This window comes from Elgaria multicarinata, chromosome 23, assembly GCF_023053635.1.
Source record: "Elgaria multicarinata webbii isolate HBS135686 ecotype San Diego chromosome 23, rElgMul1.1.pri, whole genome shotgun sequence".
In the NCBI taxonomy this organism is placed as follows: Eukaryota; Metazoa; Chordata; class Lepidosauria; order Squamata; family Anguidae; genus Elgaria; species Elgaria multicarinata.
The window spans coordinates 6,284,249-6,303,922 of NC_086193.1; the positions used below are offsets into that span (position 1 = coordinate 6,284,249).

At 45.5% G+C, this 19,674-nt stretch overlaps 1 protein-coding gene across 3 annotated transcripts in view; it reads right to left on the reverse strand.

Annotated features, from left to right (window-relative positions):
* Positions 1-19,674, reverse strand: part of REXO1 (RNA exonuclease 1 homolog) — a 50,230-nt gene that overhangs the window by 13,617 nt on the left and 16,939 nt on the right. For all 3 annotated transcript variants that reach the window (XM_063147171.1, XM_063147172.1, XM_063147173.1), the window contains exons 3-9: positions 17,449-17,553; positions 12,039-12,273; positions 8,946-9,103; positions 7,512-7,649; positions 5,171-5,294; positions 3,739-3,852; positions 1,202-1,339 (exon numbers count right to left, since the gene is read on the reverse strand). In XM_063147171.1, coding sequence (XP_063003241.1) covers positions 1,202-1,339; positions 3,739-3,852; positions 5,171-5,294; positions 7,512-7,649; positions 8,946-9,103; positions 12,039-12,273; positions 17,449-17,553 — 1,012 coding nt within the window. The remainder of the gene's footprint in view (positions 1-1,201; positions 1,340-3,738; positions 3,853-5,170; positions 5,295-7,511; positions 7,650-8,945; positions 9,104-12,038; positions 12,274-17,448; positions 17,554-19,674) is intronic.

Sequence of the window (19,674 nt, forward strand, 5' to 3'; positions counted from 1 at the left end):
GAGAGCGGGGAGATTTTTTACGGATAACATCAGCTACATCCGTGGGGTTTGGAAAGTTTTACCGACGGCAACATTGGAGGGTAATTGTCGATTTAGGATGGCCATTTACAACAGGGGCACACATGAGCCAAAGCTGTGTTCAGTCTTGTGTGTTTTAGTAGGACACAAATGAAGACTTTTGTGTCAAAACGTGTTTGGGGTTAATAATAATAATAATAATAATAATAATAATAATAATTCCATTTACCCACCTCTCCCTCTGGATCAAGGCAGGGAACAACACAGAATACAAAACATTATAAAATATATAAACTGATTGAAACTTATAAAAACTAATTCATTATTAAAATAAAATAAAGTATTAGGTGTATTTGTGTCTTTATTTGTGAGTTATTATATAGAATCATTAGCTTAGGTAATAAAGGCTCCTTTAGAGTAGCTTTCCCAACCTGTTACCATCCAAATGCTCTAGATTTCAACTGGGGCTTAGTTGTGTAGAATCTTTAACACAGTTTACAAAAGGGGACCATATTGTTTCAAAAGGATAATGTTGCCTGGTGAGGTGATGGGCTCTCCCACCCTAGAGGCCTTCAAGAGGCAGCTGGACAACCATCTGTCAGGGATGCTTTAGGGTGGATTCCTGCATTGGGCAGGGGGTTGGACTCGATGGTCTTGTAGGCCCCTTCCAACTATGCTATTCTATGATTCTATGATTCTATATCTCAGTTGACCTACGGTAGTATTTTAACTTTTCAGAACAGGCTACGTCCCATACTTTCCTCTTCCAGCCATTTAACGTGGGTTTCCCTTTTCTATACAACTGTTAAAGACACAGGAGCCCTGTCCTTCTTTCCGTATGGTCATCCTAGGCATACGTAATCCTCCTCTTCTCCATGCTACCCTTACAACGACAACCCTGTGAGGCCGGGTGAGGCCCGGGGTGTATCTAGGCCAGAACTGCCTACTGTGACAGTAGCACAGATGACTGGTACCGGGTTGGAGAATCTGTAGAAGCAGCATATATAGAAGTCCCCCAAAAGGTCAATTAGGGGTAGACGGCCTTGTCTGGGGGCAGGTGAGGACAGCTAGAACAACCGTCTACCTCTCCCACTCGTTCCTTCCCACCATGAAGATCTGCACTGGACTGTCCCTGGGTGAGAATAGTCCAGCCAGACCCCCGTCCCCCTTCCACAAAACTTACCATCAGCCATTTTCCTCTCTTCGGCGGTGAAGACAATCGCCCGGCCCGGCTTTTCAGGACACGGCATCGGATAGCCGTGCTCCTTCAAGTCTTCCTCCGTCAACACGTACTCCTTGAGTCTCCGGTACAAGGCAGCACCTGAGGGGGACGAAGGCTAGTTAAGACACATTCATTCGCAGATTGAAATAAAAAAATATTCACACTGGCTAACATCACTTTCAAAACACTGTAATGCTACGACAAAGAGAGAGAAATGAAAGGCAGGTAAGTGCAGCGTAAAACCAGCTCAGACACAGAGCTAAAATTTCATGGGTTTTTTTTAGAAGCCTGGGAAAATAAAGCTGCCGAAAAGTACAATGATGTAAGAGCCAGGTAGGCCTCCCTAGGGGGGAGCAAGATCATAACTGAGGAGGCTCTTCCCTGGTTTCCCTGTGCAGTTTATAAATATGACGGTTAACACAAAGCAGTGCTAGAAGCTGCCAAGAGCAGGGCCATCTTGAAAGAGGCATAGAATCATAGAGTTGGAAGGGGTCTATAAGGCCATCTAGTCCAACCCTCAGCTCAGTGAAGGAATCCACCTTAAAGCATCCCTGACAGACGGCTGTCCAGCTGCCTCTTGAAGGCCTCTAGTGTGGGAGAGCCCACAACCTCCCTAGGTCACTGGTTCCATTGTCGTCCTGCTCTAACAGTCAGGACGTTTTTCCTGATGTCCAGCCGGAATCTGGCCTCCTGCAACTTGAGCCCATTAGTCCGTGTCCTGCACTCTGGGAGGATGGAGAAGAGATCCTGGCCCTCCTCCGTGTGACATCCGTTTAAGTATTTGAAGAGTGCTATCATGTCAAAGGCAAAACTGAAGTACTTTGGCCACATAATGAGAAGACAGGATACCCTGGAGAAGAGGCTGACGCTAGGGAAAGTGGAAAAAGGAAGAGGGGCCGACCAAGGGCAAGATGGATGGAAGATATTCTGGAGGTGACAGACTTGACCTTGGGGGAGCTGGGGGTGGCGACAGCTGACAGAAAGCTCTGGCGTGGGCTGGTCCATGAAGTCACGAAGAGTCGGAAGCGACTGAACGAATAAACAACAATCACGTCTCCCCACAGCCTTCTCTTCTCCAGGCTAAACATGCCCAGTTCTTTCAGTCTCTCTTCACAGGGCTTTGTTTCCAGACCCCTGATCATCCTGGTTGCCGTCCTCTGAACATGCTCCAGCTTGTCTGCGTCCTTCTTGAAGTGTGGTGCCCAAAACTCAACGCAATACTCAGGACGCCATACTCTGGGCATCCACCCACCCAGAGAGCCTCGGCTATTGGGCGGTATAGAAATGCAACAAATGACTGAATGAATGAATAAATAGATAGATAGATAAATAAATAAATAAACGCGCTACTGACATGGCTGTGTCAGTGGTGACACCCTATTTGTGGGATGCCCTCCCGAGAGAAAGGTCCACTGGGCACCTACTTTTATGTCTTTTCAGTGCCAGGCAAATAATTTTATTTCCCCAAACTTTTAAAATCATGTCCTTTTAACATTGTTTTAGCTCTGCCCCCCCCCCAAAAAACCCTGTTCTCTGCTGTGTTTGCTTCAATCAATTTTTTATCTTCTTATATCTTTTGTTATTTTATTCTGTTTGCTGCCAGATAATTTCTTTTGCTATTGGGCAGCCTATAAATAGCACAAACAAATAAAACGCTACAACCCTCTGCTTGCAACACTGAAAAAGCAGGATACTTTTTGGCTTCAAAACTAACCGTACAAAGCTTATGCAGATCTGATCACCCAGTTAAAACTCATGCAATTCATCATGAGTTGAATTGAACTGGGCATGTTTAGCCTGGAGAAGAGAAGATGGAGGGGAGACATGAGAGCACTCTTCAAAGACTTAAAAGGTTGTTACACAGAGGAGGGCCAGGATCTCTTCTCCATCCTCCAAGAGTGCAGGACACGGAATAACGGGCTCAAGTTAAAGGAAGCCAGATTCCGGCTGGACATCAAGAAAAACTTCCTGACTGTTAGAGCAGTGCGACGGTGGAATCAGTTACCTAGGGAGGTTGTGGGCTCTCCCACACTAGAGGCCTTCAAGAGGCAGCTGGACAACCATCTGTCAGGGATGCTTTAGGGTGGATTCCTGCATTGAGCAGGGGGTTGGACTCGATGGCCTTGTAGGCCCCTTCCAACTCTGCTATTCTATGATTCTATGATCTAAAGATTACTTTAACTGGGCGAAGATGTATTTCTGGTGGTTTCACCTTGACTATGTATGTGCTCTGCCCACAAAGTCTTCGCTGCTTGGTTTTCCAAACAGAGGTCCCGGAAGACTATTTCATTCCGCTCACGTCCGCGGCCTTTTATACTTTTACAAATCTCCCATTTGTATTGGCTCCCATTACATTTAGGGATATATGTAATGGGAGCCAATAGTTGTATTAAGTTGCCCTGTGGACTCATCAGAAAGAAAGGAATAAAAACACACGTCCATCTAAGGAACGTATTGAACCAGAGCCATCATTCACATGACAGAAAAGAGGGGCGTACCAGTCAGGTCTTCCACTCGCAGGCTTGTGGTGCGATTCAACGTAAAACTGGTCCTGGCAGCCAGCTTCCCTCCTAGCATGGCTTCGTGAGACACCAGTTTCCGGTTGCTGAACTCTGGAAGGGGAAGGAATAACCCAAGACATTAACAAGCATGCGATCCAAGTGGCCACCAACGGGCGTCCATTCGAACCCGCTTTGCAGGTCTCAACCCACTGAGGGCTTCAAAGCTTCAACACCGCACTTTGAATGGCATCTAAGAATGGGCGCCTGAAGGCAGTGTTGTTGTTTCAGGGCTGGTGAGACACACCCCATTCACCGGGGTCAAGCACTTCTCAGGTGAGACCAAGGCTTGGGCAGGAAGGACACAACGCAATTCATTCAGAGTAGGGTTCATTTTCACAGATGCCGTGGTCAACGCGACAGGAAGCTTTGACCTGTTTAATTCTGCCCGTTGGCTCTCTAAGGGCTTTCCCTCCTTCTGCTCCACAAATTTAAAGGCCTGTTCTGGGTCAATGTGACATACGTACTCCAAAGGAATTAAGAGTCAGGGGGAGATATGGAGAGGGCTGAATCGAGCAGAAGACAGGCAGCAAATCTTCACCCTAACCCTAAAAACATTCTAAAAACATCCTAAAATTCCCAGGCCTGAACAGGGGAATTTTAGGATGTTTTGAGAATGTTTTTAGGATGTTTCAACAATGTATATTATGTTCTTAATTCAGTTTTATGTGTTTTATATTTACTGTTGTTCCCCGCCTCAATCAAAATGGAGAGGTGGGTAAGAAATAAATTATTATTATTATTATTAGGGTGGATTTGATTTAAATCAATTTGATATAAATCATGATTTAAGTCGTGATTTAAATCACTACTCAGAAAGACACAATTTAATCATGTGACTTCCCCCACCCCCCAAAAAAGTGCACTCTATTCATTGAATTTTTTGAAACTTAGCACTTAAGAGGTAAAGGGGGTTGATTCTGTGTACAACGGGATTATGATCCCTGCAGACACAAATCCACAGTTTTGAGCACTGTAAAACCAAGCAGCTGTGATAAGACATTCTAGATAGAAAAATTGCCCGATGATCTTACAGAAACCTCTGGAAGAGCATGACAGGGTGAATGGATGAATGGAATTCATTTACCCCAAAATTTAAACACTGTATGAATATACAGCCTCATACCACATAATTAAAAACGAATCCTCCTTTCATGATGAATAACCTTTGGACTATAATGCATCTTAAATAGAAAACTATCTTTTGATAGAGTTTTTCCTCAAAAAGCATTTTATTTAAAAAGAATCCGATTTAAATTTAAAAAAAATCAGATTTTTTTTTTTTAAAAAATTAAAATCATTGATTTTTATCCACCATGATGATGATGATGATTCACTCTGCCATTAATTAGCAACGTGGTGTGGTACGTACTGCGGGAGTCCTGGGAGGGGCTGGGCAGCAGACTCCTCAGCTTCTTCAGGGTGTTCACCGCCACATTCAGGTAAATGTTCCGGCTGGTACTACGCTCATATGCCAACTTCTCCTCTGCCAAGGCCTGCGAACGGCACCGTTCAGGTCTTCAGCACTTTCAAGTTTTATCAGACCGGTTTGCTCTCAACTACAGCGATGAGCTACGGCGGGAGGATGGCCGGCCGCCAAAGCTTGGCGTCCCGGCGTAGAGCTCGGGACTAGCTGCTTCCGGGTAGAGACAGCGGCCCAGTTAGCTGTGCAGGCAACCCCCCCCCCCGCCCCGGAGCAGAAGCAGCGTCACCACCAAGGACCCCCCCCCGGCATTTGTCGCCACCGACTGCCCACCCACCCCCGTCCCATTTGTTTGGAGGTGGGGGCCAACTCACTCCTGAGGATTTGCTCGGGATCTCGTCCCGCCTGCAGGAGGAGTCCAGCGTCAACACACACACGCACCTTCCCGCAACGTTAGTTACCAGAAGGTGTCAAGAGGTGGGCTGACGCCCCAATGAGCACAAAGTGGCCGGGGAGATGGGAAGCGGCTCCATCAGGCTCCTCCTCTTCATTCCAGCTGGCCACTATGAGAGCTGCTTGCCTGTTTTCCTCTACCCTCCTCATCCCTTTTCCTTTTGTGTGGAGTCTTTTTAGGTTGTAGCCTACGGGCAGAGGCTGTGTCTTGCTTTATTGATTGTATGCAAGGCGCTCTGGGCGTCTTGTGGTTTGAAGAGTGGGGTAAAAATGCTCTAAAAAAACAAGCCCAACCTCTTGTATTCTTTTCGTCGCCAGCTGAAGACCTTTTTATTTTCTCAGTATTTTAACACCTAATTTAGCGTCCACAATTTTGGCCACCACTGTAAGTAGAAATTCCAAGTGAATGTTGTGGACATAGCGGCAAGGCCGGGTTAAAACTCGGCATAAAAAACACACCTTCAGACAATCTTCACGTCTAAAAAAACTGAGACGGTAAACAGTTGATTGGACTGTATCACCTTCAAGCTTTAAGTGTTGGGGGGGAGGTGTCCTTTATGAACGCCTCCCCCTGCCACCGATTTTAATCTCTACGTTTAGATTGGCTAGAACTCTTCCCTCACACATTTATTTATTTCTTTATTACATTTTTATACCGCCCAATAGCCGAAGCTCTCTGGGCGGTTCACAAAAATTAAAACCATAATAAAACAACCAACAGGTTAAAAGCACAAATACAAAATACAGTATAAAAAGCACAACCAGGATAAAAACCACGCAGCAAAATTGATGTAAGATTAAAATACAGAGTTAAAACAGTAAGATTTAAATTTAAGTTAAAATTAAGTGTTAAAATACTGAGTGAATAAAAAGGTCTTCAGCTGGCGACGAAAGGAGTACAGTGTAGGCGCCAGGCGGACCTCTCTGGGGAGCTCATTCCACAGCCGGGGTGCCACAGCGGAGAAGGCCCTCCTCCTAGTAGCCACCTGCCTCACTTCCTTTGGCAGGGGCTCACGGAGAAGGACCCCTGAGGATGATCTTAAGGTCCGGGCAGGTACATATGGGAGGAGGCTAGCCATGCACGAGCAGGGAGGTGTGTTTGTTTGGAGAAACATTCAATCACATTTAATGTATTTTTAATACAGAGAATGTCCCTTTAAAAAAAGGACATCTGTTTAAATTGAGGCACGTAAGTAAAAGTTGAAGTTTAAGCGCATCTGAGGCTGCCACTGTTTGAACAAGACCTTCCTAGAACTCCAAATTTGGCTGGATCATGTCCTGAGGCCCAGCATTGGGCAAAAGGCGGGATACAAATAAATATAATAATAATAGTCCACCAAGCTCCCAACGCGTCTGAAGTGACTTATTCCATCTGTCCCTTAGACATGCAGTCACTGTTAATGAGGTGCTAAGGGTTAGAGATAGGCAAATATGACTCATTTCAACATTAGTTTGCTTTTTTTTAAAAAAAAAAAAAGGAACAAGAGTTATGCTTTTTTGTGCATTTCTCCTAATATACACATTTCTGTCTGCTATTTCGCTTCATATCTGCATATCTGCAGTAATTTCCCCCAATATACAATGCATTTTTGTCTGCTATTTTCATTTCTACGTGCAATTTTTTGCACATTCCCCCCTAATAGACACTTCCTTGATCAGAGTAGTGCATTGCAAAATTCAGAGAGGCGCAAATACGGAAGGAAAGTCAACGTTTCAGTTCATGTATTGGTTCTGGCAGCACAAATTCAGCTAAGTCGGGATTAAAATGTGAATTGGACCAGTTCTGCCCCCATCCCTACAAAGGTTCCGGAGCTGTTCAGAGCCTAAAGGGACAAACCTTGTCAAATGCTTCCTGCTGCGATAGGCAGGACTTCAGGCACTCGTCTATGAAGAGATTGAGGTACCTCTGACGGACGTTGGTGGGAACCTTCGCACCGAACTCAGTAGGAATAACTGGCCTTTTTAAGGTCGCACTCTAGAGAAAGCGGGAAGGGATGGAGAATAGACGGCTTGAGAAATTCACTCACTCCAGTACCTGCCCCTAACCCTCACAGTCTGCTCCCCTTGACGTAGGGATAGGAAAACTGCCTTATAAGAACATCAGAAGTGCCCTGATGCTGGATCAGACCAAGGGTCCATCTAGTCCAGCACTCGGTTCACACAGGGGCCAACCAGGGATGAACAAGCAGGACATGGTGCCACAGCACCCTCCCACCCATGTTCCCCAGCAACTGGTGCACGCAGGCTGACTGCCTCGAATACTGGAGATAGCACACAACCATCAGGGCTAGTAGCCATGGATAGCCACAGATGGCCACCACCGTACACTGAGAACGAAAGAATTCTGTGTCGAGGAATTGGGTTTGAGTACAAGAATTGAATGGTGCCAACTGTCCTTCCACACAAAATTGTACTTCCGGTTACCCCCAACTTCCTTCATTTCGATGGGATAATTTAAGGCAGGAGGGCAGTCGGTTAAACAACTGGTAGGCAGAAATCCTTGTTAGAATCATAGAATAGTAGAGTTGGAAGGGTCCATAAGGCCATCGAGTCCAACCCCCTGCTCAATGCAGGAATCCTCCCTAAAGTATCCCTGACAGGTGGTTGTCCAGCTGCCTCTTGAAGGCCTCTAGTGTGGGAGAGCCCACAACCTCCCTAGGTCACTGGTTCCATTGTTATACTGCTCTAACAGTCAGGACGTTTTTCCTGATGTCAAGTCAAAATCTGGTTTCCTGCAACCTGAGCCCATTATTCCATGTCCTGCACTCTGGGATGATCGAGAATAGGCTGACCATATTTTGGAAGCCCAAAAGGAGGACAATACACCATTGTTTCAATACACCATGGTTAAGATTAGCCATAGTTTAACGTGGGGGTGACATAGAATCATAGAATAGCAGAGTTAGAAAAGGACTAAAAGGCCGTTGAGTCCAACCCCCTGCTCAATGCAGGAATCCACCCTAAAGCATCCCTGACAGATGGTTGTCCAGCTGCCTCTTGAAGGCCTCTAGTGTGGGAGAGCCCACAACCTCCCTAGGTAACTGGTTCCATTGTCGTAGTGCTCTAACAGTCAGGAAGTTTTTCCTGATGTCCAGCTGGAATCTGGCTTCCTGTCACTTGAGCCCCTTATTCCGTGTCCTGCACTCTGGGAGGAGGATTTGCTCTACTGCAAACCATCCAGAGATCTACCAGTGGATCCAAATCTACCTCCTGCCCACCCTCCCCCGCTCCCTTGCAAAGTGATCCCCGGGTGTATGAGGGCGGTGTTGACCTGCAGCGTGGGCGCATGCGCGATCCTTTTCGGGACATTTGTCGTCGTCGTCTTGGATGCCATCCCAGCGAACGTACGAGCTTTCAGAGACAGAGCGTCAGCACTGTTGGGAGATACTGTGCTCCCAGGTGGAAAGGCTTTCTTAAGACCTCCAGGGACTGGAAAGACACAGAAAGAAAACAAAAAAGGACAACATTGAGAATTAACTCCATGCTCCCTATTCCCCACTCATCTCCAATCGGAGGGAGAAGAGAATCATAGAATCATAGAATAGCAGAGTTGGAAGGGGCCTACAAGGCCACCGAGTCCAACCCCCTGCTCAATGCAGGAATCCACCCTAAGGCATCCCTGACAGGTGGTTGTCCAGCTGCCTCTTTAAGGCTTCTAGTGTGGGAGAGCCCACGACCTCCCTAGGTAACTGATTCCATTGTCGTACTGCTCTAACAGTCAGGAAGTTTTTCCTGATGTCTAGCTGGAATCTGCCTTCCTTTAACTTGAGCCCGTTATTCCGTGTCCTGCACTCTGGGAGGATCGAGAAGAGATCCTGGCCGCCCTCTGTGTGACAACCTTTTAAGTATTTGAAGAGTGCTCTCATGTCTCCCCTCAATCTTCTCTTCTCCAGGCTAAACATGCCCAGTTCTTTCAGTCTCTCTTCATAGGGCTATGTTTCCAGACCCCTGATCATCCTGGTTGCCCTCCTCTGAACACGCACCCCACCCCACCCCTTCTACTCAGCTGCTCAGAGATTACAGCTCACTAGTGGAGGAAGTGGGCCAGTGGGAGGCAGTGGAGCCAGATGGAAAGGCCCTGCAGGCCTCCCTGGTCAAGTGGGCCAGACTAGGATTGGGGAGAGCCGAGATTCAAATCCCTACGCAGGCAATGAAGCTCCCTTTTATGTAATAGAATGATAGGGAGGAAAACACATTCAAAGGCTTGAGCTTCTTGGAGGAAAGGCAGGTGTGTTTGAATAATAATAATAATTTAAACACTCAATTAACTGGCCAAATCTTACAGAACACAGCATCCATTTTGCTGCATTTTAGAAACAAACACATCGCCTCCAGTTTTAATACAAGAGGGGGGGAGGAATCAGCTTTGGCCTCAAATACAGAAGCAGTTTAAGAAAATCTACCCTGAGCAGTCCAACGGGCACTGACGCCACGTGCCAGTTGGACTGCTTTCTGCACGAGCAAAGCAGAAGTGCTCTCTTATTTATTTATTTAATTAATTATATCTTTCATCTCCGGATCTTTCTCCAGATGTTCACGATCGTATCTCGGCATGTCTTTCATATATCTCAGCTTGGCTGCTTCATCATCGTTTGAAACTTAATATGGCAAAGACTGAATTGCTTGTTTTTCCTCCTAAACCTTCTCCTCATCTCTCATTCTCTCTTACTGTCAATGATGTTACGCTTACTCCAGTCAAGGAAGCTCGTAGTCTTGGCTTTATATTTGATTCCTCACTCTCCTTTATTCCTCATATCGAGGCAGTAGCTAAATCCTGTCCTTTTTTTCCTGTATAATATTGCCAGGATTCAATCATTTTTGTCTGTCTCTTCTGCCAAGACTCTTGTTCATGCATTGGTTATTTCTCGGTTGGACTACTGCAACCTTCTTCTCACTGGCCTTCCTTCTTCTCACATCAGTCCGTTGGTTTCTGTTCACCGCTCTGCTGCTAAGATCATCTTCTTGGCTCGCCGCTCTGACCATGTAACTCCACTTCTGAAATCTCTTCATTGGCTTCCAATTCACTCCAGAATCCAATATAAACTTCTCCTGTTGACCTACAAAGCTTTTCACGGTCTAGCTCCTTCCTATCTTTCCTCTCTCATCTCACACTATTGCCCCGCTCGTGCTCTTCGCTCCTCTGATGCCATGTTTCTCGCCTGCCCAAGGGTCTCTCCTTCCCTTGCTCGGCTTCGTCCATTTTCTTCGGCTGCCCCTTACGCCTGGAACGCTCTTCCAGAACATTTGAGAACTACAAGTTCAATCGCAGCTTTTAAAGCTCAGCTAAAAACTTTTCTTTTTCCTAAAGCTTTTAAAACTTGAATTGTTCTGACTTTTATGCTGCCTGTTTGGTGCATTCTCTTCCCCTCCTTATTGCTTTACTATGATTTTATTAGAATGTAGGCCTATGCGGCAGGGTCTTGCTATTTATTGTTTTACTCTGTACAGCACCACGTACATTAATGGTGCTATATAAATAAATAAATAAATAAATAATAATAATACATTTATACACCGCCCCACAGTCAAAGCTCTCTGGGCGGTTTACAAAAATTAAAAACAGTGAACATTAAAAAAGTATACAAAAATTAAAAACATCAAAAATATTAAAACAACAGTATCCATTTAAACAACAGTTCTGGGTTCCATTAAAAAAAACAACAACACTTAGCATACGTTGTTAAATGCTGTTAAATTCCCGGGAAAAGAGAAAAGTCTTGACCTGGCGCTGAAAAGATAACAATGTCGGCGCCAGGCCTCGTCAGGGAGATTGTTCCATAATTGGGTGGGCCACCACAGAGAAGGCCCTGTCTCTCGTTGCCATCCTCTGAGCTTCCCTCGGAGTAGGCACTCGGAGGAGGACCTTGAATGTTGAGTGCAGTGTACGGGGAGGTTCATGTCAGGAGAGGCGTTCCGTCAGGTATTGTGGTCCCAAGCCATGTAGGGCTTTCTAGGTCAAAACCAGCACCTTGAATTGGGCTCGGAAATGTATAGGCAGCCAATGCAAGCGGGCCAGAATCGGTGTTATATTGGCGAACCTTCTGGTTCCGGTTATCAATCTGGCCGCTGCATTTTGCACAAGCTGCAGCTTCCGAACCATCTTCAAAGGCTGCCCCACGCAGAGGGCATTGCAGTAGTCTAATTTGGAGGTTACCAGAGCATGGATGACTGAAGCGAGGTTATCCCTGTCCAGATAGGGGCATAGCTGGGCCACCAAACGGAGTTGGTAGAAGGCACTCCGTGCCACCGAGGCCACCTGAGCCTCAAGTGACAGAGATGGTTCAAGGAGAACCCCCAAGCTACGAACCTGCTCCTTCAGGGGGAGGGCAACCCCGTCCAGAACCGGTTGAGCACCCACTCTTACCACACTTGGAAGCTGCAGGAAGGGCTGCATTGGGCACATGGGCAATCCGTTTCTTTTCTCCTTTGTGGACTGCAAGGTAGCCTCTTTGGGGTGCCGCAGACAACTGTGTGGGTGGTGGCCGCTGCTGGGCCAGCTGTACCGCTTGCTTCTGGGCCAGCTGGATCCTCTGGTAGCAGACTTCTTGGGCAGTCGGGGGCCGGTAGGGCCGGACAACTGACTTGTTTGGGACTTCGACCTGCACAGGGAAAGCAAGGCACTGGTTTGCACAGACAGAGCAATGAATGGCCACCCGGGGATTTAGCCATTCTGGCCGGCACCCTAAATTATGGCTGTATTTTGAACCGATGGAGTAGAGCAGTGGTTCCCAATTGGTGGTCCCACCCAGGGGGTCCGTGGCACCATTCACCTATGAGCTCTGCAAGGTCCGCATTTTAATAAAAGAAAATACGCCGTCTCCCACACTCTGTTTGCTTCGACAGTGACGCCATGCATGAAAGCACCGGTGTGATTTAGCGACTAGCTTCAGGGATTCCTTCCCTGCACCTAATCCTGAAAACTCATGGAGAAGGAATCCTTTTTTTTTTTTTAATACTATTTTTATTGATTTTCAAGTAAGGACAAATACAATAAATACACAGAATAAAAGAAAACACTCAACAATAATATAGATGTTCCCATAGCACCACTATAAAAAAACATGGGTGTTCATTCCTTCAATAAGCACTTGGTACAGAAAAAGATGCAGGTTAAGTTAGAACCTCCGACCAAAAGGATTCCTGAGTCACTGGGGGTCTAGGTTCGCCAGGATTCATATTAATAAATGTGAAAAAGTCCAACCAGTTTTCCACATATGTGTCTGATGTTATTTCTCCTCTTGCTAACCTGCTATGTTGTGTCAATTTATCATTTAAAGCTAGTTTCCAAATCTTATCAAACCAGCGTTGATGGTCAAAAGGCCTGTCGCTTTTCCAGAATTGAGCAATTTCCCACCTGGCTGCAACCAGCAAATGGGTGACCAAGGCTTTGGGAATAATGTTTCTATTGGCATTCCTAAAAATAGAAAGTAGAGCCAGTGCTGGGTCAGTTTCTACTTCAACATGAATAATGTTTGTAATAGTTTGGAAAACCCTTGACCAAAAAGTTTTGACCTGTTGACATTCCCACCAAAGATGAATATAAGTGCCAGGAACGGAGCAACCACGCCAACAGTGCGGAGATATATTAGCACTAATATGGTGCAGTCTAACAGGGGGTGATATACCACCTGTGAGTGATTTTCAGAGTGAGCTCTTTAACTTTTGCTGATATTGTTTTATAGGGTGCTGATTGCCACAAGCTTTTCCATTCACCTTCAGTGAAACTGGTGCACAGATCATGTTCCCAAATCATTTTTAACCCTCCCTTATCTGGGAATTGACAATCCAACATCATGTGATATATATCAGAAGCTCCCCCTTTAACCTTTCTAGAATAAGTCAGGCAAGCTTTCTCAAAAATAGTAAGCGAGCGTGGAATGTTATGGAATTGATATAGAGCACTTGCAAAAGAGACTATTTGCAGTTTTTGAAGCCAGGTACAAGGGAGTGGGCTCAGTTTTGCCTCTAATTGTTGCATTGATGTGATTTTTCAATCCTTTTGAATGTGGCGATGTACAACTAACAACTCTCTCTGCGGAAGAGCGAGATGCACTTGTTGACGTGACTTGTGATGGTTCCTTGAAATCATTTTTCAAAGAATATAGACCGGGCCAATTCTGGGTGAAGGTTTTTCCCGATTATAAGAAGTTAGGTGAAAAAGCTTTGAAACATCTAGTTCCCTTTTGTTCCACATATCTTTGTGAACAAACATTTTCGACATTTTGTCATATGAAGAACAAGCCTAGAAATCGCCTCGATGTTGATCCAGATTTGAGATTAAAAGAAGGAAATATGGAACCGGATGTGGAAGGGATTGTTCGGGACAAAAAAAGAGGCATGATTTCTCCCATCACATTTAGGTTTAGTAGCTGCTAGACAGGTCACAATTTGTTCAATTGTAAACTAGACGTTAGTCAAATTAAATTCGTCTTTCTATTCGTAACTAAATCATTGTCATTTTTGCGTGGTAATATCACAAATATCACAAATTCTATGGTCTGTTTTTTAGTATCCCTAAAAATCCTTTGCTTATTAGGGGCTACCCCTTAATTTCTCCAAGAAAATTGCTTCGCGCAGGTAACTACCATAGAGATAACAAAATTTTCAAAAGTAGGGGGTCCATGGCTTGGCATTTGAAAAACAAGGGGTCCGCAGTACTTAGCTAATTGGACTGGGGAACAGAAAGATTGGTTCCACTCACCAATTCGCTCCTATACAAGACAGAGCAAAGAGCTCTTTGAAAATACCGTGATCAGTTCACACCACGGTGAACTGACCCTGTGATGGGTGCCATATGGAAGAGGGCTTCTGAGGACTCAAGGGTGCTCTACTGGCATGTACAATTTGGGGTGGGGCACCAAAGAGCATTTTGCCCTCAGCTCTGTCTGCATGGGAAACAACAGCCGAGGTGCATATGCTTCCTTTGCAAACCCCCACCCCAAATCCACACTCCTGTGCAAAGTGATTTGGGAACCGTGGCATCACACTTGCGAAGAACCTGCAAATATTTGAGTTGCGGGATTTCCAAGTCATTACACCTGAGTCCCTTATCTCTTTGGTGAAAGCAGAGGACTTAATGGACGAACGGGCAGAGGGTACACAATCAGCCAGAATATCAGACTTGCTGAGCACAGGCCAAATGCTGGAAGGTTTTATGTCAACAAAGCTGGTGAGCATTTGGAAGCTTTGGAAACACCCAGTGAATGTTGATGGTTACTTAAATAGGGCTGCTGGCATTCACGGGGGTTTCATCCAAACGGTGGGGAAATAAATAACTTTTCAGAATCCGCTACATTAAACCACGGCTATTTGTCTCTTTCAAAGTATTTACAGTCCCTGCTTTTCCAATTTAGATAAGCTTTGAAAGCGGACAACCGAACATAAACTCAGCATCACAGGAGTAGTATTTTTCTAAATAAAACAAAGAAAACTACAAACACAAATGGAAAAAAACCCCACCAACACTCAAAGTTCAAAATGAGAAGCAGTAGCAACGAACTATTAAAAATGAAGACCCTCTGGTCAAAAAAGCCCAGTGGAAGAGAGAGCTCTGCTTTTACTGCCTGCTAGTAGGTGAGTGGGGCCTCCAAGGGGGGGTCCTTTGGGTGGGGTAGGGCATCCCATAACCTTGGCTGCCCCCACAGAGAGGACCCTGCTGCCCTTCCAATCCATCCACCTGCACATCTGATGAAGGAGGGAAGTAGAGCTCAGCATAGTGGAAAGCCATTAAGGGAGAAAAGGTTATCCAAGAATATCCAAGATTTCGTGTTGAACACAAAATCTTGGATATTCACCAGCCCACTTTATGTGTTACTTGTATGAAGGGGCAACATTACGTACAAAGGGACTGTGGGGTTTACGCATTTAGCCCCCAATCCTGAGGCCACGTGGCTCTTTTGGCCGCTCATGTGTTGAGGGATAACTTTATTTATTTAGAGTCAACGAACAGTAGAGTTGGAAGGGGCCTATAAGGCCATCGAGTTCAACCCCCTGCTCAATGCAGGAATCCACCTTAAGGCATCCCTGACAGATGGTTGTCCAGCTGCCTCTTGAAGGCCTCTAGTGTGGGAGAGCCCACCACCTCTCTAGGTAACTGGTTCCATTGTCATACTGCTCTAACAGTCAGGAAGTTTTTCCTGATGTCCAGGCGGAATCTGGCTTCCTGTAACTTGAGCCCATTATTCTGCGTCCTCCACTCTGGGATGATCGAAAACAGGCTGACCATATTTTGGAAACCAAAAAGGACAATACACCATAGTTTAACATGTGTGTGACATAGAATCATAGAAGAGTAGAGTTGGAAGGTGCTTATAAAGCTATCGAGTCCAACCCCCTGCTCAGTGCAGGAATCCACCCTAAAGCATCCCTGACAGATAGTTGCCCAGCTGCCTCTTGAAGGCCTCTAATGTGGGAGAGCCCACAACCTCCCTAGGTCATTGATTCCATTGTCGTACTGCTCTAACAGTCAGGAAGTTTTTTCCTGAAGTCCAGCCGGAATCTGGCTTCCTTTAACTTGAGCCCGTTATTCCGTGTCCTGCACTCTGGGAGGCTCGAGAAGAGATCCTGGCCCTCCTCTGTGGGACAACCTTTCAAGTCGTTGAAGAGTGCTATCATGTCTCCCCTCAGTCTTCTCTTCTCAATGCTGAACATAGGAAGGGCTGAGAGGAGCTATGCGCCCTTAGGAGCCAGGACTAAATGCACAGCCCTGCAGCTCCTTCGAATCTGTGTTGCTCCTTCATGCAATGCGTCAAGAGGGCTTACTTTAAGACATATGTAAGAAACACACATAGGCACCCCAGTGTGCCTCATTAAGGCTTTCTATCACCTTTAAGCTTACATGCCATGCAGACACTGTTTGGCATACGCATGCCAAACCTCGTTCCTCCAAGTTGGACCAATGGATATGTCAAGGTGCTCGTCAGCAGGGATGGAGAATGGCTGCGTCACAGACCATGTGAACAAAAAGAACCCAAAAGGTGACCACAATAGAAACAAAACAAACCCAATGAATTAAATTGTCATTCAAAAAATTATACACACTTGTTTTTACTAAAATAACTATTTACAATCCAATGCTAATACAAGCCGACAACAATTAACTACCACATCAGTGTAGCATTTCATTACCTATCAATAGCATTCAATTGTACTTAACAATCATTTCAAAGCCAATTTTAAACAATCATTGCAGAAAATCCGACCCATAGACCTCAAACACTTTAATCTAATCACAACAGTATATTAAGAACAAATTTAGTCAACAAGGTTCATGTTATTCCTTGTTTCGAAGTATCTCCTTCAAAAACGTTGGTCTTTGTTAGAAACGGAAAATAATGTGACGAAGCGAAATACGGTTTACTGATTTTGAGTACAAAGACCAACGTTTTTGAAGGAGATACTTCGAAACCAGGAATAACATGAACCTTGTTGACTAAATTTGGTCTTAATATACTGTTGTGATTAAAGTGTTTGAGGTCTATGGGTCGGATTTTCTGCAATGATTGTTTAAAATTGGCTTTGAAATGATTGTGAAGCACAATTGAATGCTATTGATAGGTAATGAAATGCTACACTGATGTGGTAGTTAATTGTTGTAGGCTTGTATTAGCATTGTTATTTTAGTAAAAACAAGTGTGTATAATTTTTTGAATGATAATTTAATTCATTGGGTTCGTTTTGTTCACGTTTTCACCACCGCTGCCTCCCTTACTATAGTACGTCACAGACCATGCCATATACACAATCAATTCAATGCAGCTCTGAGATCCACTTACATTTCCTTGCTTTGTGACATGAGAGATCCTCCTTTTCTGGCCTGGGAAAAGTGTGGTCAAACCATCCTCTGTCATCTTTTCCTCAGAACCTTCCTCTTTCAATGGCTGGGGACGGGGAAGAGAGAAAACAGAGAACATTTGCAAAGACAGCGATGGTCTTCCTGCTCCGAGGGCTTTCCTCTCCTCCTTTGTTAAAGGGGGTGTGTGTGTCTTGCTCCACACTGATGGGAGTCACCAAAGGGAAGCCTCGCTGAAACTGAAGGGAAGATCCAGGCTGCCGGTGGTGGTGGGTAACAAGAAGAAGACAGCTAAGCTTCTGGGGGCAAAGGGCATTTCACAGAAGCTCTCCCATGACGAAATGCAAGAAACTGCACTTTTGCTTTCTTTGAAAGGCCCCACGGCCGGGAAGGCCCTCACCTTGCAATCTCCCGCCTCCAACGGGCTGACCTTCCCACCGCAGAGATTTATTTATTTATTTATTTATTTAAGGATTTTTATGGCGCCGTTCAGCCAAAAAAGGCTCTCACGGCGGCTTACAAAAGTATTTCTGGACAGTCCCTGCCCACAGGCTTACAATCTAAAAGACATGACACAAAAGGAAAGGGGATTGGGAGGGAGGAGGAGGAGGGGGCAAAGGAAAGGAAATTCAGGCACTACAATCTTAGTTGCAAAGTTCAGCAGCGACAGTTGGCAGCAGGAGGGAGGGGGCTCTCAGCTGGAGCTGGACCCAGGTACGGTGGAGAGGTGCCTGGCTGCTGCTTCCTCCCTCACTGGTGGCCTCTCCAGAGATTCCTGCTGGTCCATTTTAACCCCACTCTCCTTGCATAGCACTGAGAGGGTATTTGGACTCATAGAATCATAGAATAGTAGAGTTGGAAGGGGCCTAAAAGGCCATCGAGGCCAACCCCCTGCTCAATGCAGGAAGCCACCCTAAAGCATCCCTGACAAAGGGTTGTCCAGCTGCCTCTTGAAGGCCTCTAGGGTGGGACAGCCCACCACCTTGCTAGGTCACTGGTTCCACTGTCGTACTGCTCTAACAGTCAGGACGTTTTCCTGATGTCCATACAGAATCTGGCTTCCTTTAACTTGAGCCCGTTATTCTGTGTCCTGCACTCTGGGAGGATTGAGAAGAGATCCTGGCCCTCCTCTGTGTGACAACTGTTTAAGTCAGAGCTTTCCAAACTGTGTGTCGCGACATGTTAGTGTGTCAGCTGCAGTGTGAGGTGTGTCGCACGAACGTATTACAATTTATGTATGTGTCCGTATCTCTTGTAAGGGGTTAGTTTAACCTCTAGTTTGCTAGTAAAACTGAATTACTGTGTCGCAAAATGATGCATGTCTAAAAAGTGTGTCACCAACATGAAACGTTTGGAAAGCTCTAGTTTAAGTATTTGAAGAGTGCTCTCATGTCTCCCCTCAACTTCTCTTCTCCAGGCTAAACAGGCCCAGTTCTTTCAGTCTCTCTTCATAGGGCTTTGTTTCCAGACCCCTGATCATCCTGGTTGCCCTCCTCTGAACACACTCAGCCAAGGCTGGTGACACTGGTGTCCATGGGGCGGTGGATCCGCTCTAGTTCTGACTGGTTCTGAGTGAATGTGCAAAAGGAGAGAGATGCTGGTGCTGGTGAGAAGATTCTTTATTTTTTATTTTTGTTAAAAAGGTGTTTTTTAAAAAAACACTTCACGAATAGCCCAACGTTTTGGTTGGTGACAATCCTTCTTCAGGGGCTGTTTAGAAAAGTTGGCTGATTTCGACATTGCAGTTTGGAGAGGCAACTCCCTTGAACGAAATCGCCAGCATAGTTTTGTGGCAGAATACTTCACTGTGGACGCTTATCAGCCAACTTTTCTAAACAGCCCCTGAAGAAGGATTGTCACCATCCGAAACGGTGGGCTATTTGTGAAGGTTTTTTTTAAAATAAATAAATAAATAAAACCTCTTTAACAAGAAAAATAAAAAATAAAGAATCTTCTCACCAGCACCAGAGTCAGCGTCTCCCTCCTTTTACACATACTTTTGATGCTTCTCCCTCCAAACTATTTTTGGTTCTGAGTGAAGCCAGGAATGGATCCCCCACCCCACGGACACCAGAGTCACCAGCCTCCACTGCCATCTCCTGGGCGTCTTTCCAAAGCACCCAGGTATCCCAGCTTTTGTTCCCCGCTCTGGAGAACACCCAAAAGTCCTGTCTCTCACATGATTTGTCTGTACCTACTAGTTCCTCCT